Raw genomic sequence first — 27,680 nt, 5'->3', positions numbered from 1 at the left:
TGTGAACATCAGTCAAGGAATTACATTTTTCACAGACGCTAAGGTAAAAGAGGGATTCCAGGAAATATGGTTTTTTTTCATCTCAAAACTTTATTATTGTTTAATCAAAATGTTGCAGCTGTTTTGATCTTTTCCTGAGGTATGTGTCTGGTACTCTTTGAAGGTTTTGATAGTTTCATAAGCTTTCATAGCATAAGCACACCTTTTACAGGAATAATCAGTCAACAGGAACAGAAAATCCTTAAAAAAGTGAGCTAGGAAGCCTGAAAACCTTGATCTCGCCCTGCCAAAAAACATCTGAATGTACCTAAGCTCTTCACGGCAAATAGTAGGAAATGCTGTATACTACCAGGAATTAGAACAGCATTAAGTTAAATAAGGCTGAAAGTAATTCAGAAGGATTGTGGTGGGAGTTTTATGTCTGAACAAAGTATAGGCCAATTTCAAAGTAAACTCAACTGACTTCCAGGGATCAAAAGATGTCCTGAATTATTGTTCCTTGACCCCAAATGTTACAGTCCTAGCAGCTAACCAGTCATTTGCTGCTGGGTCTCCAGTAAAAGTATTTGATTTCTGAGAAAAGTCAAACTAGATTTTAAGGAAAGTCTCCAAACTGTGAATTTAATTGACCTATAAATTATTACTAAAATAGGCTCAAGAACTTCCCCGTTCATTATAATTCTAGCATAGCATTAGAAATTTTTTCAATGGGAAAACACTGTTTTAACATATAGTTAAGAATATGTTTGAAAATATCAGCACTTTTGATGGAGAAAGGGAAGGAGCATCTTTTCTCATTCAGGAGGTTTGAGCCTTGTAACTTCAGTCCTGTTTTGTCATTAGTATGCAATTATTAGAGGAAATACGTCTCCAGCTGTTTAATATTGTAAAGTTTTATGTGTTTGTTAGTGTTCATGTGTTAAAGGTTTATGTCATGTGTTAGCCTTTGAAATGGTCTGCTATCTATGTCTACATCATTCTACACCTAAATTCATTTAGTCTGATATTGTAGAGTTAAAATGCTAAAAGCAGATTACTTCCTTACCCAGAACTGAAGTGATGAATCAAGTTTGTACAGCCAGCCTTTTTCTAATGGAAAGTAGAGCAAAATAACATACAATTTTTCTCTTGATATGTATATTCCCAGTATTCTGGGAATTTGTTTTTCTCTCCCCTACGAAGGTCGTCAGAGGGAGCTGGGCTCACTCAACCTGGAGAAGAGAAGGCTGCAAGCCTTCTCTCATTGCAGCCATCTAGTATTTAAAAGGGGACTACAAACAGGAGAGGAATCAACATTTACTTGGGTAGATAGTGATGGAAAAAGGGGGAATTGTTTTAAGCTCAAGGACGGAAGGTTTAGATTGGTCGTCACAGGTAGTTGTTCACAGAGGGAAGGGTGAGGTGCTGGAACAGTCTTCCCTGAGAGGCTGCGGAAGCTCCACTCTTGGATGTGCTTAGAACAGGCTGGATGGGGCCCTGGGCAAACTGGTCTAGTATCAGATATGGAATTTGGTAACTTTGCCAATGGTAGGGGATTGGAACGTAATCCTTTGAGTCCCTTCCAAACCAAGCCATTCTGTGATTGTATGATTCCCTCTGGAGACACAGAGAATGCTGGAGTTAATCCCTATAAGCCATAGAAGAAGGTGCAGCAGGTAGAGTGCTTCTTGCACCATGTTCAAAAATCATAATTTTGCGCAAAGGTGAGCTATCTAATATCTAATATCAGATTTGCATCTGTAATGAAAATATTTACATAAAGGGAAGAAACTAGCTTAAATTCAAAGGAAAGAAAGGGTATTAAATGAACCAAATACATATAACCCTACTCTTATGTTGAGCTAGCAAGTAACTTGTATAAGCAATAGAAATAATCAGATTGTGTTTTTTTTTCCATTTCTTTTTGTTACTATTCAGGAAAAAATAATCTAGATTTATTTCTCTCTGTCCTATGAAAACTAAAGTGTTTTTTCTCTGGTTTTTCTTTTTCTTTTTTCTTGTTTTTGTTGTTGTTCTTTAAAGTATTTTTAAATATTTGTCAGCTTTCTTTAAAATGAAATAATACAAGTCGAAATTTTTTTTAATATTCTGAAATATTTTCTTAGATTTAGGCAAAAAGGAAAAAAAAAGGTCTCTATAAGCTTCAATTTTTATGTACAATCCTTATTTGAAATTCTTGATCACATAAAAAGCGTGCAAGAAAACCTCATTTTTAATTGGCATTGGAGAATAGGTATTTTTTTCAAAAATTATGAATTTTATAAAAACTGATTGCAGTAAAAAAAAATACAATGTTAAAACATGTAAAAAAATCACAGAAGTGGTTGGGAATATCAGAGAAAGGCTGTGTAATTTTATTTATATATTTGTTTGTTTATTTATTACAAATAAATACACTAGTTTCAACACTGGAGGCACAGATCATGTGTCACGGAGTTGACTAGATCAATCTATGTCCGTGACAGGGGCGACAGGCCTCTGCCCTCCCCTCCCACCCCAGTCCCACAAAAATGGGAAGGAAGGAAGGGAGGAAAAGAGGAGCGGCAACAATCTATGGAGGAAAACTTATTTTACTATAATATTGGAATACAAGATAACACAATATATACAATTTAATTGAAATTGAGATTAATAAATCAGACAAGATGAGAGAGAGAGAGTTCCCGGGACCGATTCAAACCTGAAAAGCTTGGAACGGCTAGGAAAGCACCCTCCAGCACCCACTGCAAGGCAGCAAGAGAGCGCCCCCCACCAGGAAGGGCCAGATCCCGTGACTTCTGTAATGTACAGGGATAGGTAGCTGGGATTGGGGCAGTGACACTTTAATGCCCTGTACACTACATGATGTTTTGATGTGGAATACTGAAACCCAAAAATAAAGAACAAAAGCATAGAACCATGACATCATGTAACGACCGAATAATGGAGAATGGTGTAGAGATTTTGGTGATTTTAGAGTGAGAAGTATCCAGTGGAAGTAGAACCAAAATTTATAGATTTATCAGCTGAGATCATTGTACAGACTGGCATAGGTTGAAGTGATACCAGAAAATCTCTGCTGTGTGTTTCCCTATTTTTCCAGTTCAAACTGTAATCATTGTAGCATATCTCAGTGTTACCTTTGCTAGGAAGCTCTTCCTACTTTTCCAGGCTCTTATTTTGTAGAAGCTATCCACTCTAAGTATTCTAGATTTAGCTGCTTGTTTTTACAGATGGCTTTGAAATGACTGCCTCCCCATTTCACTAAATAACTCCTGAATAAATCACGTCTTAATACAAATCTCATTGAAGTCAGCAGCAAACATAACCTCCTTTCTCACAGACGACTTAACATCACTCTTGCAGAAATTCAAGTTGACACCCTCCTGTATCTTCAGTAACTTAGGGTAGAAATCCAAAGCACCGGATACACTGATGGTGGCCTGCTCTAATAACTAATGTTACTCTAATGTTGGGCCTCAGGGACCAACAAAGATGGTGTTGTAAGTCATGCAATACATAGTGAATGTCTCATTTCTCTCTAGGAGTCCTTGCAATCATAGCTAAGTAGCTATGATGACCAGGTTCAAATCATGATCTTAATCACTTTAGAACACTAAGAAGCTAAATTTTTAATTCCTTCCTATTTGAGAAACATAAGAAATTGGTAGAAAGAAAATGAGTGACATAAATGTATGAGGATGTTCTAGAGAATATGTTTCAGATAATGTGCTTCTCCTTTCCTTGCAGTACATTAGCAGTAATTACAGGTGTACGTGTACATGTATATATTCAACAATGACCAGATGTTGTGATTTGTTAATAATGAATACTGTTCTTTTATTGCCAAGTCTAGAGTTAAAAAAATGGATAAAATCAGATTTTATATCTGAAGCCAGATAAAAATGTCAGATATTTTAAATGCCAGATAGAGGTGCTTTGGCAGTGAAAACCTGTACATTGTTTCAGAAATACGTTTTTAGTTCTCAGAATTCTGAAGTTAAAAAACTATCAAAATAACATGAGAAACAGGAATGAACTGTTAGTGTTGCTTATTAAGTTACTGATCATCTTATTTTCATAAACACACATAGACACCATCAAATATGGTAGTTTCATGTTCATGGAACATAGACTGAGGTTCTGTGAATTCTGGGCATATCACTGTTGATTGTACTATAATGTTCTTCTGAAATCTGTGTTTCCACAGAAGATAAAGAAGCATTTCCTAAGTGCAGTTAGGGCTTTTGTAAGTAGTCATGCTTCACTGAACTCACTACCCCTGCTTCTCATTGCCTGCTATGCCTGCCAGCAGCATTACCTGGCTTTGCTCACACCAGTCAACTTCAGACAGAATAAGGTTAAGTTTACCCCAGAGAATGTTAAGTGCAGATATTACTAATGTACCTACGTAAGCAAATTGTCACAAACAGCACTTCAGAATTTCCCATTACAAAGATTGAATAACTGGTGAGTAGCAAGAGGGAAAGTAACAGCAATAAAATATGTTTTTTTGTATTTTTTTTTCTGTGGCACATTTAAATCTAAATGTGATGTGTCCTTAGCCTCACCTTTTCTGTTCAAAAAAAGTATCAGTGATGTCTGCAAACACAAACTATTTTCTATAAAGATAGATTGAACTATCTTATTCAGCCTTGTCCATAGGGCATTTCCTGAGGTTTCTCTTTTTTGTGTGTGTGTGTCACAAACCTCATCTGCTTTTACTGATATTATATTTAGAAAGGTGGTAATGCTTTGATTTCAAAAAACTGATGGATGCAAAGGAAAGGACAATGAAACATCAAATCCCTTTTTCATTTCCCTTCACATTTGCTATCAGTGTGACAATTCCTATTTGCTGCTATCATGCACAAGAAGCCTCCACAAGGATTTAAAAATACTGTTCACTCTCTTTCTTTTTTTTTTTTTTTTTGCTTTCTTATTCTCTCATATACATATACATATGTGTATATATGAACATATTATCTTTTATATATGTATATTTTATATATGTATATATTTCTACTCTGGGAGTCCAGCTTGAGTTTCTCCTCCCAGAGCATATGCAGCAGTTGTTCCTTCTGCTGTATTTATGCACTGGTGTGCATAATATAAAGACAAGAGTCTTTATTTTTGCTACAGCTAACCTCCTGCAGACATATCTAGTCTCCATGTTCAGACTTCATGCCTAAACTTAAAATTCTCTTCCCTGAAAATCAATCTAAGATGATCCTAGGTAAAAAAAAAAATAATAATTAAAAAATAAATAAATAAATAAATAAATAATTTTTCAATCACAAAACAGAAATATGCAGAAAAAAATGGCTCTCTCTACCTGACAGTGAGGCGATATATGTGAAGATTATTGCACCGATTTTTGCTTGTTAAAATGTGAGCTTTTCATGATAAACTTAGTGCACCAGTATATTTCCCAAGTGTGACTCAGAGACTTGAAAAATTGGCCTTAAAATTTGATGGCATGCCATTTCAGGGAGATTTTCCATTGTCTGGAGCTGTGTGCACATGAATTCATTTTCATGCAGACACTTTTCAACCTGACAACAGCAGTGTGCTCTGTAGTGAAATCCATCTCTCAAATTGCTAGCAAATCACAGGACATGTTTATCCTGCCAGGCTCCAAGACTGTGATTTTTACCCCTGCTTCAGGCTTTGAAGAGGAACCATATTAGTCCCAAGAGCCCTTCACATAAACACACTTTTTCAGACTAAACACAGTAGTCCAATGACTCACTCAAGCTGTTCTCTGAGATCCTTCTACTTATTATCTAAACATGCTGCTCTGTAATCCTAAATCAGTGGAAGTCAAATTTCAAAGTACACTACTGCAGCTTGTCTCAAGAATTTTATATATTTATTTATTTCAGTAGTTTTATACTTATTTATTTATTTATTTATTCATTCATTCATTTTAGTCAGTATTTTATTCAGTAGTAATATTTAGTGTGTTTGGTTTTGTTTTTTTTTTTTTTTTTTTTTTTTTTTTTTTTTTTTTTTTTTTGTGGGGAAAATAAATTTATAAGGAACAAAAAAATTTTAAAAAATTTTTCCCTGTAGAAATAGAGTAAGGAAATGAAATCAATTTTATTTCACAGACTAGTGATGACATACTCAGAGAATCAAACCATATCAAATGAAATCTGGTGGATTTCTTAAAACAAACTATTTTATATTTTCTAGGGAGTACTAAAATTCCTCTGATGTCCACGTCATTTCATTTGGTAATGGACAGACTTTGGAGAAACATTTAGCAAAGATAAAAAGTGAAAAATGTACATTCCAGTACATTGTAGTGGGTAGGCATTTAAGGTGAACATCAGGATTCAATGAGTCTAGCAGTACAAACTTCTTGTCCTTCACTACCATTTCACTTTGAACTTATGGAAGTTGTTCCATGTTGCATGTGAAAGAATACTTTCTACTGTTGTTTTTTTCCTTTTCAATAAATTCTTCTTTTTCTTAAAAGACTATCTCTTTGTTCTTTGTTCTTTAACTTGTAACTCCTTTTCTGAAAACTAATAAACTAATGAAATTTTATCACATTAGTGTCATAACTTTTTTTTTTTTTTTAATATTTTTTACAAAATAAAAGCATTTAAAAAAAGAAAACATGCTTTTACAAACTCCATTAAAAACAGAAAAGTTCTATATTGTTCTTTTCAGATCTTTTCTTGCAGCATTATCTGATTTTTATTGTATTCTGTTGCCTACTTCATGGAAAATAACTGTATAAGCGCATCCTATATAATTAAACTTCATCCAGGTTATTCACAGAATGTTATGCAAATTTGCCTTTTCTTCTAACATTATAGCTTTTCTTACTACTTTTTAATGGCATTGGAACCCCTAAGAAGTTACTTCTGTCAGAGTTTGGTTGTATGTGTCCTGATTTCTTTTTATAACATGCAGCTGTCCTAGATAATCTAGTTAGGAATTCCAGAGGTTTGCCTATCAAAAATCATTTGTTCTGAAGTAACTTTACACAGAACACTGATTGCTGTGGACAGAAACCTCTTTTCTGCCTGTACCAATTTTCACAGAATTCACATTAATAATGTATTTTCATTACTGAAACTTTAGCTTGTATGCTAAGAAAACAAGACTGTGTAACAGCGCTATTCAGTGCTATTTGGCCTAGAAACAATAAATGATCAAGAAAGATGTCTCTTGTAGAACAGAGCATCAAGGCTCTCAGAGACCATGGGATGTCCCAGAGAATCTCAGTTTAACAGTGCTCTTCTGTATCTGCCGGATATTCCACCACTACATTCAATATGCATTAGTAGACCAGATAAAATCAGATCTTATCTGAATCATACAAGTTCATAAATTACAAACTGCATGTCTGTTCATAACTTTATTTAAAAAAAAAAAAAAAGAAAGAAAAAAGGCAATAGTTTGAATTTACAGAGAATTGGTCCCTCTGAATTTTCTTACACGTTCATTAAAAACATATATTTTCTGAAAAGAAACACTTCTTCCCCTCCGAAGTCTTTATTCATATCAAATGTATGAAATAAGAGTTCTTCGACACTCAAGGAAGGAACTAACTATTCTCCTTCATGCCCATACAGAAAACAATGTTTCACACATCAGATAGATGATCCTTTCTGGACTCTCTTGGTTGAATATTTAAGACTACTACACTTTGGCACTGTGCCTGGTGAAAACTATTTGTGTACACGTTTGCATTGTCTATTAGAAACACTGTCAGTGACTTCCATGTATCTGTCAGAAAGAGTTCTTTACATTAGAAAAGAGAATAAAAGAAGCACAATTCTGAGTTTCCTTTCAGTATACCTATACTGGAGGCTTCTCTGGGAGCAAACTTGCATATAATACACAAAATTTCTTCCTTACTCAATCTGAAGTACATTGCACTCTGTGCAGTGTCTTAATCTAATGTTTCCCTAGAAGTTGGTGGTGCAAGAACTACCTGCCATTCTGTAACATGCTATCACTGCATTTTCTTCATTAAGTTCCTGCATATGTATGTTTTACCCATTTCTGTCATCCCTAATTAACACATTTCACCTCCAATAGGAACTGAAGCACTGTCTTAGGACTGGGGCAGAACGTGTGGACATGGAGAACTACAAGTTTTCCTCCTTCTGTATTATAGCTCTATCTCTTCAGGGATGGGATTATAGGGTGAAAGAGGACTTAACATAATGTGTGACCTTGTTGAAAATAGCTCAAAAATTTTAGTATCTACTATTTCTTTCCCACTTCAGAAACAGTGACTATGCTTAATCATTGCTATTTTTGCCTTCCAGATCCCACTTGCTCTTTCACAGAACCATTCCATATTGTGTTTCAGGGAATTATGTCTTCAAGATAATATTTACCTTCCAAGTCATGTTTTGATTGGCAGGTGCTAACTGAGAGGCTACGACGGCGATTTCATAGTGCCATGCTGTGCCATGCGGTAAAGACTGTGGTGGGGGTACTACACAGTTGTTAATGTATGTTCCGTGTGTTCCCAAAGGAATTAATCTTATCTAACTTAAATTATTCACAAAGTAAGTTTCTGCATCTGAACTAGTCATTCAGATTATTCTTATAGCTGCTGGGAAAACATAGTTGTTTTGATAGCATAGTTCTGCAAATTCTCAGATAAATAAAGAAATTTAGGCAGCTTTCTGGGTTTCCTTTTTTTTCATTGACTATGAGGAAAGTTTAGGCAGCTAAACAAGGTACAGACATCTAAATAGTAAATATGTGAAGTACGATGGAATGCTTTTAGTATCCTTATATCAAGGCAATAAAACCTCAGAGCAGGATAGCTTTATTGTGCATACCTTTACAGACATTTTGTAAGCTGCTCACAGTCAAGGTAACACATTCCTTCTTTTTCATCTAAGACTCTGTTCCCACAAGTCCCCAGAAGGTCACAGAAAGCAGTTCTTCATGACTGCGTGGATGCCAATCCAGTGACTATTCCCTTCTGCTTAATGCTACCTAATCATCTCACTTGCATCAGAAACACTAGTTCAAATACAAAGGAAAAAGAATGCTGGAATAAATCTGTAAGTTATAGGAACATGACAACTCAAACCTTTTGAATTACAGTCATACTAAACTTAATATTTACCCCTGTCTGCAAGGGGTAAAAGGATCCTAGCCCAGGAGCTGGCGGACCTCATTGAAAGGTCTTTAACCTAGGTAAGAAGGGGGAAGGGGACAAAATGAGGACTGCTGAGGTTCAGGTAGTTCAAGGTTCAAAAGTGAACTTGATGGGTGACGAGGGTGGAGTTCAAAGGGATGGAGTGTGGCAGGGGAATGCTGCTTCCCTGAAGTGTCTATATACTAATGCGCGCAGTATGGGAAATAAACAGCAAGAGTTGGAGATCTGCATGCAGTCACATGGCTATGATCTCATTGCGATCACAGAGACGTGGTGGGACAGCTCGAAAGACTGGAATGTTGTCATGGAGGGCTATGTGCTTTTTAGGAAAGATCGGCCGGCGAGGCGGGGTGGTGGAGTTGCTCTTTATGTAAGAGAGCAGCTTGAATGTATTGAACTCCATCTGGGGCAGAGTGGTGTAGCAGTGGAGAGCTTGTGGGTAAGAATCAAGGGGCGGGCTGGTATGGCTGATTCTGTTGTTGGAGTGTGCTACAGGCCCCCTGATCAGGAGGAAGAGGTTGATGAGGCCTTCCACAAACAGTTGGAAGCAGCGTCACGATCCCAGGTGCTGGTGCTTATGGGGGACTTCAATTATCCAGATATTTGCTGGAAAAGCAATGTGGCCAGGCATGCGCGGTCCAGACGTTTCCTGCAATGTGTTGAAGACAACTTCCTGATGCAGGTGGTTGAGGAATCGACAAGGAGAGGGGTACTGCTGGACCTTATTCTCACTAATAGAGAAGGGCTTGTCAGGGAAGTAAAGGTCGGGGGCAGCTTGGGTTGGAGTGACCACGAGATGGTGGAGTTCAAGATCCTGAGTGGAAGAAGTAAAGCAAAAAGTAGGATTGCTATCCTGGACTTTAGGAGAGCCAACTTCGATCTCTTCCGGGACCTACTTGGGGCTGTCTCATGGGCTAGGGTGTTGGAAGGCAAGGGGGCCTGTGAGAGCTAGTTGGCATTTAAGCAGCTCTTCTTCCAAGCTCAGGATCGGTGTGTCCCTGTGAGGAAGAAATTGGGAAAGGGTGGCTGGAGACCTGTGTGGATGAGCAAGGAGCTTGTGCACAAACTCAAAGGAAAGAAGAAGGCTCATGAAATGTGGAAAAAGGGTCTGACTACTTGGGAAGAATACAGGAATGTTGTCAGGGCCTGCAGGGATGCGACGAGGAAGGCTAAAGCCCACCTGGAATTAAATCTGGCGAAGGCGATAAAGGATAATAAAAAAGACTTTTTTAAGTACGTCAACAGTAAAAGGAAGAGCAGGGAGAATGCGGCTCCCCTGCTAAGTGATGGGGGTGTTCTGGTAACAGGGGATGCTGAGAAGGCGGAGATACTGAATGCCTTCTTTGCTTCTGTTTTCAGTGAAAAAGCTCCCCCTTGGGAATCTGAGACCCTGGAGGTTAGTGAGAGGATCTGGGGAATGGAAGACCTCCCTTCTGTCAGGGAAGAGGTGGTCCAGGAGCGCCTAGGCAACACCAATGTTCACAAATCCATGGGACCCGGTGGGATTCATCCATGGGTGCTGAGGGAGCTGGCAGAGGTGATTGCTGAACCGCTTTCTGTCATCTTTGAGAGGTCTTGGAGGAGGGGGAAGGTGCCTGAAGACTGGAAGATAGCCAACGTCACCCCGGTCTTCAAAATAGGCAAGAAGGAAGACCCAGGCAATTATAGGCCAGTCAGCCTCACCTCTGTCCCTGGAAAGGTGATGGAACAGCTTGTGCTGGATGTCATCTCCAGACAACTGGAAGAAGAGGAGGTTATCAGGAGTAGTCAGCACAGGTTCACCAGGGGGAGGTCGTGCTTGACCAACCTGGTAGCCTTCTATGATGTTGTCTCTGGCTGGGTGGAAGGGAGGAGAGCAGTGGATGTAGTCTACCTTGATTTCAGCAAGGCATTTGATACTGTCCCCCACGACATCCTTATAACAAAGCTGAGGAAGTGTGGGATAGATGAGTGGACAGTGAGGTGGGTTGAGAACTGGCTGACTGGCAGAGCACAGAGGGTTGTTGTTGGCGGTGCAGAGTCCGGTTAGAGGCCTGTAACCAGCGGTGTTCCTCAGGGGTCTGTGCTGTGTCCAGTCTTGTTCAACATCTTCATCAATGGCCTTGATGAGGGGATGGTGGCCACCCTCAGCAAGTTTGCTGATGATACGAAGTTGGGAGGATTGGCTGACACACCTGAAGACTGTGTTGCCATTCAGCAAGACCTGGATAGGCTGGAGAGCTGGGCAGAAAAAAAACCGGATGAGGTTTAACAAAAGCAAGTGTAGAGTCTTGCATCTGGGGAGGAATAATTGCATGCACCAGTACAGGCTATGAGATGACCTCCTGGAGGGGAGCTCTGTAGAGAGGGACCTGGGTGTCCTGGTGGACGACAGGTTGGCCATGAGCCAGCAGTGTGCCCTCATGGCCAAGAGGGCCAATGGCATCCTGGGATGCATTAAAAAGAGCGTGGCCAGCAGGTTGAGGGAGGTGATCCTCCCCCTCTACTCTGCCCTGGTGAGTCCTCATCTGGAGTACTGTGTTCAGTTCTGGGCTCCCCAGTACAAAAAAGACAAGGATCTCTTGGAAAGAGTCCAGCGGAGGGCCACAAAGATGGTGAAGGGCCTGGAGCATCTCTCCTATGAGGAAAGGCTGAGTGAACTGGGTCTGTTCAGCCTTGAGAAAAGAAGACTGAGAGGGGACCTGATCCAGGTCTATAAATATCTGAGGTGTGGGGGGCAGAATGGCGAGGCCAGACTGTTTTCAGTGGTGAGTGGAGACAGGACGAGGGGAAACGGCTGGAAACTGCAGCATAGCAAGTTCCACACAAATGTGCACAAGGATTTCTTTACAGTGAGGGTGACGGAGCACTGGAACAGGCTACCCAGGGAGGTGGTGGAGTCTCCTTCTCTGGAGATGTTCAAGACCTGCCTGGATGCCTACCTGTGCGACCTGCTGTAGGGAACCTGCTTTGGCAGGGGGGTTGGACTCGATGATCTCTGGAGATTCCTTCCAACCCCTACAATTCTGTGATTCTGTGTGATTCTGTGAATATTGTAAATAATACAAAATGAGTGCAGCTATGCTGTAACTATTTTGTATTCTTATTTGTGATGATGTATACTGTCTCTGGAAGCGCATTTCTCAAGTAAATATAGAGCTAGGTTTCAGTGGCAGAATGAACTCACAATTGTTTAAGTATTACAGAAATCTAAAAAAAAACCTAACTGGAGGCTTGTTTTCTTATTTTCTTCACATCTTCAGATTCTCAATTCAGGATTTATCTCAGGTGATCAGTAGGCTACAGGGCAAAGGAGAGAAATATCATTCCTGTTAAATTTTTAAGGGAAATAATCTTGTTATGGAAGTTGTTGTGAGTGAAGGTATATGCAAGCCAGCATATAATTTACAGTCATTTAATGGAGTGATGGGATATCTGATTCTTTCACATTCTGCTTCACTTCTGCAAGCTGCAAAAGACTCCATCGGGATGATGGCAACTCTACCGACACTATTTAGGCTGACAGATCTTTGCTTGTATCCCCTGACTGAAGCTGCAATCATTACCTCTCTGCTAGCGGGCTGTTGGCTTTTTTTTTTTTTTTTTAATTGTTGTTTACTAAAATGTAATTACTGTGCAATCAATTCTTTTGCTTTACCATTTTTTATGTTTTTGTGATAAAAGCTAAAAATTGCCTCTATTCTTTCTTGAATACCAATGAGGAAAGAGGGAAAAGCCTTATAAACCAAATACAGCTGGTGGTTTTAGATATAGTTAGCAGTGAAGATTGCTTCTGTGCATGCTTTTAAGAGAAAATTACTAAGATATAGATTCTTAAGAGAAACCATTAGCATTAAGATGAAAGAAAAAGCTCATTGATTTAGGGAATGTACCACTGAGGCATTTCGCTGGCATTGTCAAGAAGTGATATGGTGATTTTATTCATATTTTGGTTGAATGAAAAAATAGGTAACATCTCTGAGGTTATAGACTATACTTTTATTATTGTCTTTAGAAGATTAATTAAGTTAGCCAAAGTAAGTTGCAGAAAACTGGTGAATACATCTTCATGTGAGAGGCCAGTTAGAATGGGAACATCAGTTCAAATAAACTACTTCTGGAAGGAGGGCCTGAGATTATTTAGTAATTCCTCAGAATGAAAACTGAGTCAAAATGTGGTGCTATTTATTAAAGCCCTGAGTTATTTTATCAGGATGTTATTTTCATTTTTATTTTTATTATTTATTTTTATTATTTATTTATTTATTTATTTATTTATTTATTTTTCCACCTTGCTGCCATGATTCATTCTTACTTTGTAAACCAACTACGTTGCAGAACAATAATGAATACAGAAAAGTAAGCGTCTATAAAATGTTCTCCTGTTAGCTAGTGGGCAATGTACTAGTGACAAATCAATGTAAGAGACCCTATAATGTCTCCTCTAGGGACATCCTTACCTGTGTTTCAATAGACAATGCTGCAGAAAACGTTTGACTATAAGCAATACCAAATACAATTGGAATAAGTATTAAAACTAGAAATAGAACACAGGTCTTTATATTCCCATGTAGGAAAGGATGTGAATTCACAAGTGATAAAACCAAGTTGTCCCACAATATTTTAAAAAAGTCCATAATGAAACTGACTTCTCATACTGTTTATTTGCAATAGAAGTGAAAATTTACACATATCAGCTTGAGCTTTCAGATTCGCCTGAAAGAAAAGGAGACTAATGTCTGTATGAATATACCTCATGTAGTAACTCAGGTTAAGAAATCAGAATTTAGAAATTCTCCAGAATAAATAAATAAATAAACAAATAAATGGATGGAAGTCTCTGTGCTTCAATCTGAGTCTAATCATGTTTCTCAACTTGTGAGCTGTCTGTTACTCTGACTTACTCAGTTTGAGCTATTTTCTTTCCTATAAACAAGGTCTTGAATTGCTCCCTGTCATTCATTCCATCTAGATAAGCTTATCTCCTCAGTTTCTAGAGTGCCTATGGACTCTCAGAAAACCCTCAGAAATGTCAGCAAAGAAATAGTATAACTACTTATTGCAAAACTTCAAAATCATCCCTGTATCTTCCTGCAAAGATTATCTATCTTCTGAGGAAACAGAAAGAATATTCTTCTTGCTGTTGTTTATCTCCCTAAGTAAATTAATTAACTTAAACAGGAGAAGTGGCTAGATAAGTAGGCACCAGCATCTATAAGGTTGATGTTGCTGCTGGTTGTCTTGTATATTATGGATTAATTTCAGTATCTATCTCAGCTTTTTACTTGATTGTTCCCAGAATTAAGAGAAGGTTACTGATTTTGTACAATGTGGAGATCATAATATTGTCTTGGAAAGCTGCCAAATTATGTTCAGAAAGACATCAGCATGCTAGGAACATAAACTACATCTTTATGTTGTTTTTGTAGTATACTGCTTGTTTGTAATGTGCATTTTGTTGCCAGTAAAAATCAAGGATATTGCTAAGAGAAGCAAGGACTCATTCCTATAATTATAAGGCATGAGATGCTGGCTGACCATTAATCAAGGGACTGTTTGTAATAGTAACCCATTTCCACTGCAAGCTTATGGTCTATTTCTTGTTTATACTAATTCCACTTTTGAACTGCTGGATCACTACTGGAACAAGCAGAAGCGTTGTAAGAGAGTGTCTGATATCCAACCAGAATAGTGAAGAGATTGATGTAGAGAATGAATCCTGTTCTCAACTATTTAAGCCATAGCTCCAGCATTTTTTTTCTTCATCTGAGTCTGAGCTGTTATTCAGCTCTTTTCTTTCCTCCTAGTGATGTGGCAGATGGTTTGGGCTGGCACAAATGGCTAAGTACCACCTGCTGTACACTTCTTTCCGTATCTTTTGATGTGCTTCTCTCTTGTTGTTGTTTGCAAAGGATGAATGCAAAAAGAAGGGAAACAAAAAGTGAACGTATGCTGATAAGTCAGTGATTTTTTTTCCTGTTTTGTTGTCTCTAGTAGCCTCTGTTGACTGCATGCTGGAATTATTCAAGTAAATAGAGAATGTCTGAAACTCTTGACATCTGTGATAAAAAAGAAAGCATACCTATTATCTTCTAATGCATCTTGAATGTATTTTATCCCATGCTGAGGGACAGTATTTCCTTCTGCTGAGTGCTGTGAAGAGAAAATTCATCCATTTGTGTTAGGCACCAGATGTTACTCAGTCCAGACTTTTCAATCTGCTCTGGAAATACCAGTCTTGAAGAAACTAAATAAAAATTTCAAAATGAACAAAAAGACAAGTCTCATCATCCAAATGCATGACAGATGTGATTAAGTGGGAACTGTGGCTGGCAGAGGTTGGGAGAGGTATTTTTGTTTCAGTTAACAATCTACAGTTGAAGTAGTGAGGGAGGTAAAAGAGAAACTCATCCATCATCTCTCAGATGATTTTCTGAGGGTGGAATGAAGTACACATAGGAGTCAAACATCTTTCTCTCCTGGCTGTAGTGTCTACCTTTTCAGTAATAGAAACCAGATAAAATAATGTGTGTCTACTGTATCTAAAGAAATAGCAATATTAAGATGCAGTGTGTCCTCCCAGCTTTCCATCCAGAAACTTTCTCCTTAAAAAAATAACTTCTAGAGGCTTCTTGCAGCATGCATTTAACAAACAACTTTCTAAAATTTACTCAGCCTTGTATACATAAATAAAATAAAGAAAATTGTTAAAAAACTAAATTATTACAGTACATCTCAGTGGTGTACATTTTTGTTCAATTTATAATTTTCAAGAAGTAGAAGAAATCATAGAATCACAGGATCACAGAAGCATAGGGTTTGGAAGGGGTCTCTGGAGATCATCTAGTCCAACCTTTCCATTAAAGAAGGTTCCCTAGAGTAGGCTGTAGGGGAGAGTATTCAAGCAGGTCCACAGAGCAGACTCCACAACTTCTCTAGACAATTTTTCCAGTGTTCTGTCACCTACAAAGTAAACAATAATTTTCTCCAGTTTGTGCCCATCACTCCTTGTCCTGCTGCTGGGCACCACCAAAAAGATTTTTGCCCATGGCACTTGATTCCCTCCCATTAGATATATATAACCATTGATTAGAAACCCTCTCAGTCACTTAGACTCTCAGATCTCTCAGCCTTTCCTCATAGGAGAGATGTTCCAAGTCCCAATCATCTTTGTGGCCCTCTGCTGGTCATTCTAGAAGTTCCCTGTCTTTCTTGAATGGAGGAGTCCAGAACTGGATTCAGTAATCCAGATGTGACCTCACCAGGGCAGAGCAGATGGGGAAGATCATGTCTTTCAATTTGCTGATCACACTCTTTTCAATGCACCTTACAATACCATTGGCCTTCTTAACCAAAAGGGCACACCGCTGAGTTATGGGACACCTCGGTCCATCTCAACAGAGGACATTTCAGCAGGTCAGCCTTTAACCCATACTAACGCGCACAGTTCTTTTTCCCAGGTGAATGAGCAAACACTTTCCCTTGTTGAACCTCATAGTGTTCTTCTCTGCCCAACTATCCAGTCTATCCACATCTCATTGAATGGTAGCACAGCCTTCTGGTGTGTCTGTTGCTTCTTCCAGCTTTGTATCATCAGCAAACTTGCTGAGAGTTCACTCTGTCCTTTTATCTAGGTCACTGACAAAGATATTAAACATGGGTCAGAGCCAGTACTAATTCCTGGGGAATACTGTTATCTATAGGCCTCCAACTGGACTCTGCACCTGTGATCACAATCCTCCAAGCTCTGTTACTCAGCCTGTTATAAATCCACCTCACTATACACTCATCTATGCCACACTTCCCTAGCTTACCTATGAGAATGTTATAAGAGAGAGTGCCAAAAGCCTTGCTAAAGTCAAGGTAGGCAATTTCCATGACATGACATCATAGAAAGTTACCAGATTGGTCAAGTGTGTTTTCACCTTTGTGAGCACATGTTGATTTCTCCTGATAGCATTCTTTTTTTTTTTTTTTTTTCCACTTACTTGGAGATGATAATCCGAATAAGCTGTTCCATCATCTTCCCAGCAGTGGATGTAAAGCCAACTGGCCTGTGGTCCCTTGGATCCTCCTTCATGCCCTTTGGAAGACTAGAGTGATGCTGGCTAACCTTCATTCCTGAGGCTCTCCTCCTATTCTCCATGAAATTTAAAAGTGATAGATAGTGATTTGGCAATTTTTTTTTTTTTTCTTAGCCTTAGGGCTGTACAAGTTGTTAGCATGGAAGAAGTGAATATTAAGGGATCCCTTATCTTCCAGTTCACTAATCCAAAGGATGTCTCCAAGTATATTCTTGAAAAGGTCAAAATCAGCTCTCTTGAAGTTCAGGGTTTCATCCTACTTACTGCCCTGTTTCTTCCAAGTGTGATTCCAAACTCTACTGTCTTACAATTATTTCATTCAAGTCTTTGCCAGAACCTCACATCACCAATCAGTTCTTCAGTAGTAAAATGAATACTTTACTACACATAGTGCCCAAGGAAGGCAGCTGTGATGTTTGTGTAAGAGAATTTGTTAGAAGAGAGAAAGGGTAGTGCAGCACTTTGGCCTTGAAAACTCATTTACTGGAATACAATATTTAACCATATTTGCAAAAACTTTTGAGATAAACTTCGTTTTGTTTTGTTTTGTTTTTGTATATAAGTTTCTGAATTAAAAAGAAAAAAAATATATATCTTTTTACATACCTAAGTTTTATGATCTTTACATTTGACTCTTTCACTCATTATTTGAAGGATTTATTTTTCCCCACTGATCTTCCTGTGTAGTTTTTGCTCATTGTATCTTGTTTGTTCATTATTACAGATGAACAATATTCTGCTTGTTTCCAAGAGTGTACCCCATCACCCAATTTTCACTGGCAATGTAAAAGCCTTCATAATAAGAATGACCCTGTGGTAATCAGGGAGACAGCTTTGATTAAGAACATCTGCTAGCAGATTCCCAATTCTAACATCAAGCAGAAGTAAGACAAGATAGAAAAAGTGGCATTTCTTAAACTGTGAGGATGGCCTCCTTGGGGAGACTCTAACCTCTTCCAGAGCTACAAGCCAATATCATAAAAGCAAAACACATTTCAGAATGTGTGGAGTGTGTGTCTATTTGAAAAATAGAAGACCTTTTTTTCTGAGATGCTGCATCTTTTAGTTTCTAAACACTGAACTTCTGAGGAGCATGGGGAGGACCTGAACTTTTAAGTATTGCACTGTGCTTCCTCCTCAAACACATCACACACAGTGAAATAGAAGGGACATACCACAGTGGCCCCCGGCTCATTGTCTCTGTCTTTTTGCTGTTGTTGTTATCTCTTCCTCTTCCCTTTTCACTCGCTCTGTTTTGTTTGTTTGTTTGTTTTTCCTGTTATTGCTGCTGAGTGTTTCTACTAGCAACACTAGAATCTGAGATAATTGAATTCAGTTTTCTGTTACACTTGGTCTAAAATGGTGATGTAGTGATTCATAACAATATTCTGAAATTACTTTCTAGTCAAGCATTTTTTCTGTAGTAGTTGTTCAGGAAGAAATACTGAGGGAATAGTAAAGAATCTGACATACCTACAGTGTTTGGTTTTTTGTTGTTGTTGTTGTTGTTGTTTAATATTATTACATAGATTATTACAGTCTACAAGGTAGAGATGTTCTGAACTGAGCATTGGATAGACCATTAGGTTTAATAGCCAGCCATAAACTAATCCATAAAGATCTATATATCGGAGTAGCCAACTTTCTTGCTTGATGTCCTAATTTCCTTCTCTGTAGATGTTACTGTACTGATCTCATTTAGAAAGAATTCCAAGCTGTAAAGAAAAAAAAAAAAAAAAAAAAAAAAATCCTATTTATATTTGCGTGAAAAAGTATAAATTTAAAATCTAATCAAAAATATTGCTCTTTATGAAAAACCTTACTGTTTCTCATTATGGAAAGTAGAGTAAAAGAACACAAATCAGTATAACAGAAAGAAACCAGAAGATAAGTACCCAAAAACAGAAACAAAAAAAAAAAACCAACAAAAACAAACATTTATAGATATTCAGCTTGTCTCATGAAAGTATGTGAGATGTGGAAATATGTACAGCCTCCCAAGCATGGATATGGAAGTATTTTTTTGCATGTCAGGGATCCCAAAGTGTCAATGGAGCTGAAACTTCTAAGATACGTGAAAGGAAAACATAGAAATGTGTAGAAAGGAGTATCTACAAGTATACTACCAACTTAAGGAAGACAAAAAAATAAGATTTGGGGCTGGTACTCAAAAGAGTGAGTACCTACTCATGAAAAACAAAAAAGACATAACTCACTTGGGACTTTCTGTATCCCTGTCTTTACTAGAGTGCTCATATGACTCACAAAAAAAGTTTTAAAAGAGATATAAATACAACTCATAAAGGAGGGAGATCAATGAGGTATAAATCAGTCTAGCTGGATGTGTGGTTTTTGATACATCAGAATAAGTTGCCTCTCAGCACACTGACTGAGAGTCCATTCTGTGTTGTTTGAAAAATCTCATGAGATGTCCAGTAACTGATAAAAGGCACATATATAAGAATGACATAATCAGAATGTATTCATAACTTTCTTGAACATATGGAATTATCACATCTTATGATAATTATTATAATTTTTGTTGCTGTTGTTTTGTTTTCTGCTTCCAATTATAATGGAAAAAGAAAAAAGTTATTCTGCTTTCATTAATGTTTTAGAAATTTGTTTGTTTCTTTCCAAACTTGATTCTTGTTCTTAAGTACAGCATCTTTCTCAAGCAGGAAGGTGATTTTGTTTAAAAAGATTTCCTGTCACGTTTTTCAGTTAAGTCTTAGTCATAATACACAAGAGAACATTATAGACTGGCATCAATCTGTAAAGTGCTATAAGCATGACAAATCTTCACTTTAATTCTTATAATTGATTTTTATTTTTATTTTTTATTTGAGGAGATGTGATTTTCTCCTCTCTTCTGCTTGATATTTACTGATTAGGAATTATCTCATTATTTTTCTCCTACTAGGTAAAAATGTATCTAGATCTATACATGACTATTTTTTTCAAAACTGTTAATATATCAGGAAACAATTAAAGATATATGTATACCAGTTGCAGAATTAATCTGTTTCTTGTTTTGTAATAGAACTAGGTAAAACATAAAACCAAAATCACTAAAACACATGGAAAGTCATTGTATCTATCTCCATATCTATAAAACCTATAAAACAAGAGTAAGATTTGAAACCTCTCTTGAACTAAAAATCAAACAGCCACATTTACACAGAATCATAAAGCAGCTTAGGCTGGAAGCAGTTTTAAAAATCTTCTAATTCCAACCACTGTGTCATGGTTACCTCCGCCAAGATCAGGCTGCGACAGGGCATCTGTCTCGCTCCAGTTTATAGGAGGGAGATGAGGTTCTTTTAATATCTGTATACCCAGCATGAGATTAAGAAACAATGGTTCATATGTTAGTCCAACCAGTTTATTACAAATCCTCATCATGGAAACAGGGAAGTGAAGGGGGGGGTGACAGAAAAGATAGGAAAGAAGCAAGAATCGCATAAAGCGGGGATAGTCACCACCAGGATCCAGCTTCATGGCCATTAAGCTGCAGCTCATCTCTCTCTCTTTGCCCCTGGCCTTGTCCATCTGTGTGCCTCAGACAAAGGATTGCTCAACCCTTGCCCAGGACTTGCTTGGACTTGTTCATCTGTGTCCCCAGCAAGCTTTGAGATAATGATGTAAAAGAATAATCTCTTACAGCATCTCCAACCTATTCTTAAATGCCTCCAAAGGTTATGCTTCCACAACTTTGGCCAACACGTTCCAGTGCCTCACTACATTCAAAGTAAATAATTTCTTCCTAACATCTAACCTAAATCTCCCGTTTCAGTTTAAAGCTATTCTCCCTTGGACTATCAATATTAGACCACGCAAAATGTTGGTCTCCCTCATGCTTTTAAGTTCCCTCTGAGTACTGGAAGACTGCAGTGAGGTCTCTCTGTAGCTATCTCTTCACCAGGATAAATTAGCCCAGATCCCTCAGTCTTTCTTCATAGGATGAAGCATCTTTATGAACCTCCTCTGGACCAACTCCATCGGCTCCATGTCATTCTTCTGCTGGGGGCTCCAAGCTTGAATACAGTACTCCAGATGGGGCCACATGAAGGCAGAGTAAAGGGGGACAGGGAATAGAATGATCCTAGACGAGATAATTTTAAGAGAAGAAAATTAGTGGTGATGGAGAGATCTTGCTATTTAAGTAAAACCAGAGAGTGAGTAAGTGAGGGGAAATACGTTTGTGTTCAGTCTGTGTTAAAAATTCCCTGTCCACAACCTGGAGATCTGATACATGCTCTGTGGTTTGGTATTGCTTTATTAATCCATTGGATATCTAATGTGGTTTAAAAGCAAAGACCTGGGGCAAAAACAAAATGTCCTTTCATTCTTACCCCACGTAAAACAAAATCTGATGGATCCTGTGTTTCTTCCTACAGCTACCCATATCCAGTTTGAAGAAGGTGGGGTATAACATGGCCTAATATGTTTTATGTTAGAGTTTGACAGTTAAAAAAATCTCCTGGGATGTTAGTTGCTGATATTTCAGACATTTTGAAATTCTGAGTAAAGCGCAGTAGAATCTTACCTTTAAATGGCCTATCAGTCTGCTATTTTGGAATTTAGTCTATGAACTTTTTCCTCAAGAAGGTGAAATATTTTCAGTGATATATTAGAATGTCCTTGGATTAGAGACACATTCATGAATAAATGATAATGGTCAACACAAAAGTCTATTCACAGCTAGTGTTATCAATCAATGTGAGTGACTATTGAAAGAGATTTAGGAGTCAGACTTTTAAAAGAGCATAAGGAATCTACTTTCAACTTCCAGCAAAAACTGACCGTATATATTCAACCTAAACTATTTTTAAAATCCCAGCTTAAATTCTCAACAGAATTTAAAAAAAAATGCAGGAGTTGAGATTGCATCTTGCTTCTCATAGCACTGGTCAATGTTGATATGTATATGCTTTGCTTTAACAAACTTTCCTGAATCTTAATATCTCTGGAGAGTTGATTTTGTTCAGGAGGATCTTGATCCTGGCTGAGTGTTGCCATGGTATTGGATTATTCTGAGCTGTGATCGAGAACAAACAAAGTTTAAAAAGAAACCGCCTTTAAAGCATACTCTTGAGCTACAGTGTCTAGCATCTAAGAAGTAAATCTTGATTTTTCTAGTATGTGGCACTTGTTGAATACATGTTAATATATATATATTACTGTAGAAATAAATACATTTGAAAATATAGGAAAACACAGGAGAAGAAAACTGAGACAATTTTTTCTCCATTTAAAATTGTTCATTTTTTTTTAATGGTATTATCCCATTACCCCAGCTTCCTGGGGAGTACTTGAAAGAGAACTTTTCGCAAATGATACTGTTGTTTTATTAGGCACTGTTCCAAAGCTGGAGGGAGGCAATGAATGTGTTTTTGATATTACTGAGCTTTTGAATTGAGTGCATAATAAGGAGTTTGTAACTATCTCCATCCCTAGATAGTAATATAACTCGTCTTTCACACCTGTTAGCATGCACTGAATTGCTAGTCATCTAAGTGTACCAGGAGTGCTGCAGAAAATTCTAGAAATACAAACAAGAGTGTTTTCTTTAAGAGAGTGCTGGCACATTAATTTGATATTCTTGGAAGACTGAGCTCCAGTGAGAGGAAAAGGAAAGAAAAAAAAGAGTCCTGGGAAAATCTTGGTGGTTCATAATCTAGAGTGATGATCCAACTTTCACTGAGGATTTTAAAGCAGTAAAGCAATATGAAATTACTGGGGGGAAGGAGGATGTTTTCAGCAAGTCTGTTACTTAAAAATGGAGTATTTGGTCTGCCAAATTATTGAGCATGTTCTTCCAATTTCTTAGGCAGAATTCACAGCCATGAGGGACCAATACATGAGAGGCGGAGAAGGTTTCATTATCTGCTATTCCATCACAGACCGTCAATCTTTTCAAGAAGCTGCTGAGTTTAAAGAACTCATTTATCGTGTTCGGCACACCTATGACATCCCCTTGGTGCTGGTGGGGAACAAAACAGATCTTGAGGAGTTTAGACAGGTAAGCAACTTGTTTTGATTTATCTTGGATACTTCAGGGATTTCTGTAGCAGATGTTGTGCAGTACTGCAGTACAACTCAACACAAAAATCTACACAGTAGGATTGGTAACAAATTAAGTAGTTAGTGGTACATTTAATTCAAAGGTTATAGATCTTAAAGCATCCTTGGCCAATCACATCCAAGCATTACTCACTTTTCACTGAAAATTAGTCCCTCCATTTTCTTCAGAAGTTCTATATGTGTCTAATTTGACAATAGATTCACTGAAGATCTGGGGCGGGGAGAGGGGGAAAAGTTGTCTTTGGAAGCTACCAAACTTTAAGTCCAGATTGTTTTCATAAAAGTGCTAGATTTAATTAAAGGGCTGTTCTCAAGCAGGCTGAAGCAAAAAATCTAATTAAAATAGCCAAATTCATACAATTACATCTGTGCCTGAAAAGCCAGTGGCTGTGCATCAGAGTTTACAGACGTAACTGGGACATGTAAGACACGAATTCATTTTAGTTTACATACAGCTATCATTACCCATAACGCAGTAAATTTTATTTCCTTTGAGGTCACTGACCATTGCATTCTCAGAATGAAAAGTAAACTTAGCTCAGTTTATTTAGTTTGCTTCCTCTCATCTTCCTTTATACTATTTGTATTGATGTCTGCATGTGCAGAGAGTTAGTTCGGGAGAGAATGTGTTAAAAATGGCTTGGTTGTAACCTGCTATAGAACAAAAATTATCCTTAATTGTACGCAGAAACTTTGAAAGACAAAAAATTAATAAGATTTCCTGTGTGAAAATCTTAAAAGGCTCTTTATGCATGCTGCATTTGCTTTTAAATGACTGGATTCTGTGCAGATACTCCTAACAGTTCAATAAAATGGTATTTTTTCAGTTCATTAGCATCTACGCACTCATGATTCTGTTTTCTCTTATCGACTTGTCATTTTTCCCCCTATTCTCTTTTCTTCTCTCTCCTATCTAAAGAAAATTCAAAGCAGTATTAAACCCAAAATAAGTTCTGAGATCTGATGAAATATGTTTAATGCTTAACATGTGTTTGCAGATGAACTTCCTCCCTAAATCAGACTGTGAGAAAACCTTAATGATGACAAAAACAAAAACAAAAAACAACAAAACACAACAACAATGCAATATGCAATATGAAGCACAATATGCACAGATTCTGAGGTACTTCATGTACCAACTGAAGAAAAGGTGTAGAATCCATTCTATTGGGAAAATAAGAGATTGAAACTGATTCTAATAAAAATAGCATAGAATTGACTTACATATACATAAGGTTTTCAAGAATGCCATTTTCACTGAATGATGCAAAGACTCTCTCCCAGTTTTGTTTGGTACAACTTCTTTATCTCATGCTTTACTGAGCACTTATATTTAGTTATTATCAATGCATATGAAGATGTATGTCTGATTTGTATTAAATACGTTAACAGACTTCAGCAGCTCATTATTTCACAACTCTAACTTGAGGTTGTGCTGTATGTTTAAGTAACACTGAAATAAGCCGTATCTATTCTTACCTTCTGTTTTAAGCAATACCTAAGTAACTTAAGAAGGTAGAATGAGAGGAATCCTTTCATGGTCATGTACTGCAGTTAAGACTCATTTAATATGGCTTGGGTGCTCAACAGTGGTAGCCAGCTATATCTGAGCTGGCATGCAGCAATGAGTTGACAAAGTATGGCATTAACGTATCAGTGATCAAAGAGTGAGGTGCACAAGTAATCAATTTGAGCTATTGAGAAATTGTAAATATTCAAATGCAATTACCCAGTCTGGAATCTGACCAGAGCACTAGAGCTAATATTGTTGTTTTGCTTGATAACATTTTTCTACTATGAAAATCCTTAAAGCTGCTGTAATATTATTCATTGTATTTGAAAACACATTAAGTTCAACATTCCCTGATATCATTTCCATTTAATGACATTTCCACAATAATCAGGCCGTGGAAGCTCAGCCAGACAAAGATGTTTGAAATGAGAACCCCTGCACACTATACTTAATGATGTATGCATCTTGCTTCCGATCTATCAACAGGACTATAAGAATAAAAGTAATTTGAAACTACAGTTTTGTATTAGAAGAAACACTACTAAAACCAAGCCAATTTTGAAGTATTTTTATTTTATCATAGCTTTGGTGAAATTACTGTTGTCACTGTTGCATACCTGTCACTTTTAATGTCTTAAGAAATGAGTTTGTCTGTGCAACTACAGAAAAGAAGTTTAGAAGTTTTAATTATATCATTCGAAAGAATAAACACTTTCAATTTTCCCAGAAACAATGTGAGGGAGCAACTAAAAACTAGTGGAAAAAAATATGTATATATAAAGCATATTCACAGAATGACTAAATGGTTGAGATTGGAAGGGACTTCTGTCTGATCCAGTTCAAGCAGAGCCACCCAGAGTAAGGTGCCTAGACGCACGTCAGGACAACCATTAATGATCTCCATGGTGGAGACCCACCATGTCTTTGGGCATCTTGAGCCAGTGTTCAGTCACCTGTAAGTGAATGTGTTTCCTGATATACAGACAGAACATTCAGCAACACAGTTTGTGCCTACTGCCTCTTGTTTTGACACAGAGAACCACTGAAAAGAGCCTATCTCCATTCTTGTTGCACCTTCCCTTCAGGTTTTTACAGATACATATGTCTATACATGTGTTTAGATCTAGATTTCTCTAAATCTCCTCTTCTCTAGGCTGAATGGTTCTAGGTTTCTCAGCTTCTTCTCACAGTTGAGGTGTTCCAAACCCAGCCTACTATCATAATGCGTACCCAATCTGGTGGTAAGGCTTTCTCCATCCTCTATTCCTTTTCACCAGTCATTCTTCAGTTGCCTTTGTCCTTTCTGATTTTATTCTGTCTTAAATTTAGAGGTCCACTAAAAGAATAAATGGACACGATTTTTTAAGGGGTTCATCAGTGTTCTTCTTTTGATATTTAGCTATTGCTCTAAGAATTTTTAAGTGTTATATATATATAAGCCCATAGATGTTTGATGTAAAAAGTAAATCTCCAAGTGTCTGAGTAGATACCAGTTTGATTTCAGTGTCTTTCAACATTAAAGCCATTAAGTTAATAAATATAGGCTGTACATGTCTTTTACTGTCATTAGTTTTGAAACATTTAGGACCATCTGATGCAAAGCACCATAGAAATTTTCACTTTAGCTATGTTTTCTAACTTTATCCCAGATGACTCATAATGAGGTTAAAAAACTACGTAATGGTTACATGTGTACAAATTTAAACATATTAATCCTAAAAAAAAAAACAAAACTTTAATCAGCTGATCATGTTTGAATTCATGCTATACTAAATCTGAATTTCATCTTTTAAATTAAATATTTTATTAAAAAAAAAAAAAACACAAAAAACCGCAGCAAAAACATTGCTAAGAGATTGTCCAAAAATTGTACAGAAGGCTTTGCTGCTGCCTTTGCAACATATTACATCCATGAGTTCTATGGGGAAAACAAAAAAAGAAAGAAAGAAAGAAAAATCTATGAGATCTTTCGAACCCTGGGCTGGCATTGAGCTGAAAAGAACAGATATTTTCTAGCAATATTTTCAAACTTTTAATGTGGATGTGAGAACCACTTTGGGAACTCAATCTATGTGGAAGCAGCATAGCCTTCATGGAAAAGTTTTTTTCCTATACTTTTTTTTTTTTTTGCAACCTCAGAGGAATACACTGTGGGCTCACTCAAGTCCATAGATAACATGTTGATGGCCCTTGAGTCTAAGGTCATAAGGTCAGTTTACATTTCTTTCAGATCTTGGCCTCTCTGGGAAATCTGTCATCCAGCTGTTAGTTTTGCCAGTACAATCTTGATCCTGACAAGAATTATGCACTTGTTTACCATTCCACACATGAGCTATCTTAGTGGGTTCAAGCACCAAATGCAAGCCAAAGCAAGACTTTTGAAAGCATTTCATTTTTAATCCCTCCCCCTAAGACATCTCTCCTGAAGTAAGAAATAAAAAGTACAAAATCTGTCTTTAACATGAAACAATATTCTACATGGAATGCTTATTATTTACAAGTACTTATTGCTTGCTTATAATTCATTTTATCTTCCAAGTTTTTATTATTCCTTAATGTAATTCTCAAGTCAGGATTGATATGTTACCCTGACTTGAAGCAGCTGCCTGCAAAACATTTCCACTTAGATGAGACTTTTCTGTTAAAATTGTTCAAGAGGAACTGACTGGTCATCAGATACTGTGAACATCAACTTCTAGATTTTTTTAAAATTTATTTATTTTAACGAATAAATCTTCAGTATATTTCAAATATTGCCTGGATTTACATACTGGTAACTGGCTGAGACACTGCAAATATTTATGTCTCCTCTCCTCTCCTCTCCTCTCCTCTCCTCTCCTCTCCTCTCCTCTCCTCTCCTCTCCTCTCCTCTCCTCTCCTCTCCTCTCCTCTC

At 37.4% G+C, this 27,680-nt stretch overlaps 1 protein-coding gene across 1 annotated transcript in view; it reads left to right on the top strand.

Moving 5' to 3' along the window:
* Window positions 1-27,680, top strand: part of RIT2 (Ras like without CAAX 2) — a 192,350-nt gene that overhangs the window by 82,500 nt on the left and 82,170 nt on the right. Inside the window, exon 4 of the mRNA XM_042831208.1 lies at window positions 23,021-23,212. Within this exon, the coding sequence (XP_042687142.1) occupies window positions 23,021-23,212 (192 nt within the window). The remainder of the gene's footprint in view (window positions 1-23,020; window positions 23,213-27,680) is intronic.

This window comes from Centrocercus urophasianus, unplaced genomic scaffold, assembly GCF_019232065.1.
Source record: "Centrocercus urophasianus isolate 14NV4802_14NV808 unplaced genomic scaffold, USGS_Curo_1.0 seq_35, whole genome shotgun sequence".
NCBI lineage: Eukaryota > Metazoa > Chordata > Aves > Galliformes > Phasianidae > Centrocercus > Centrocercus urophasianus.
The sequence above is the reverse complement of the archived record's forward strand: the minus strand, read 5'-3'. Positions and strand labels throughout refer to the sequence as shown.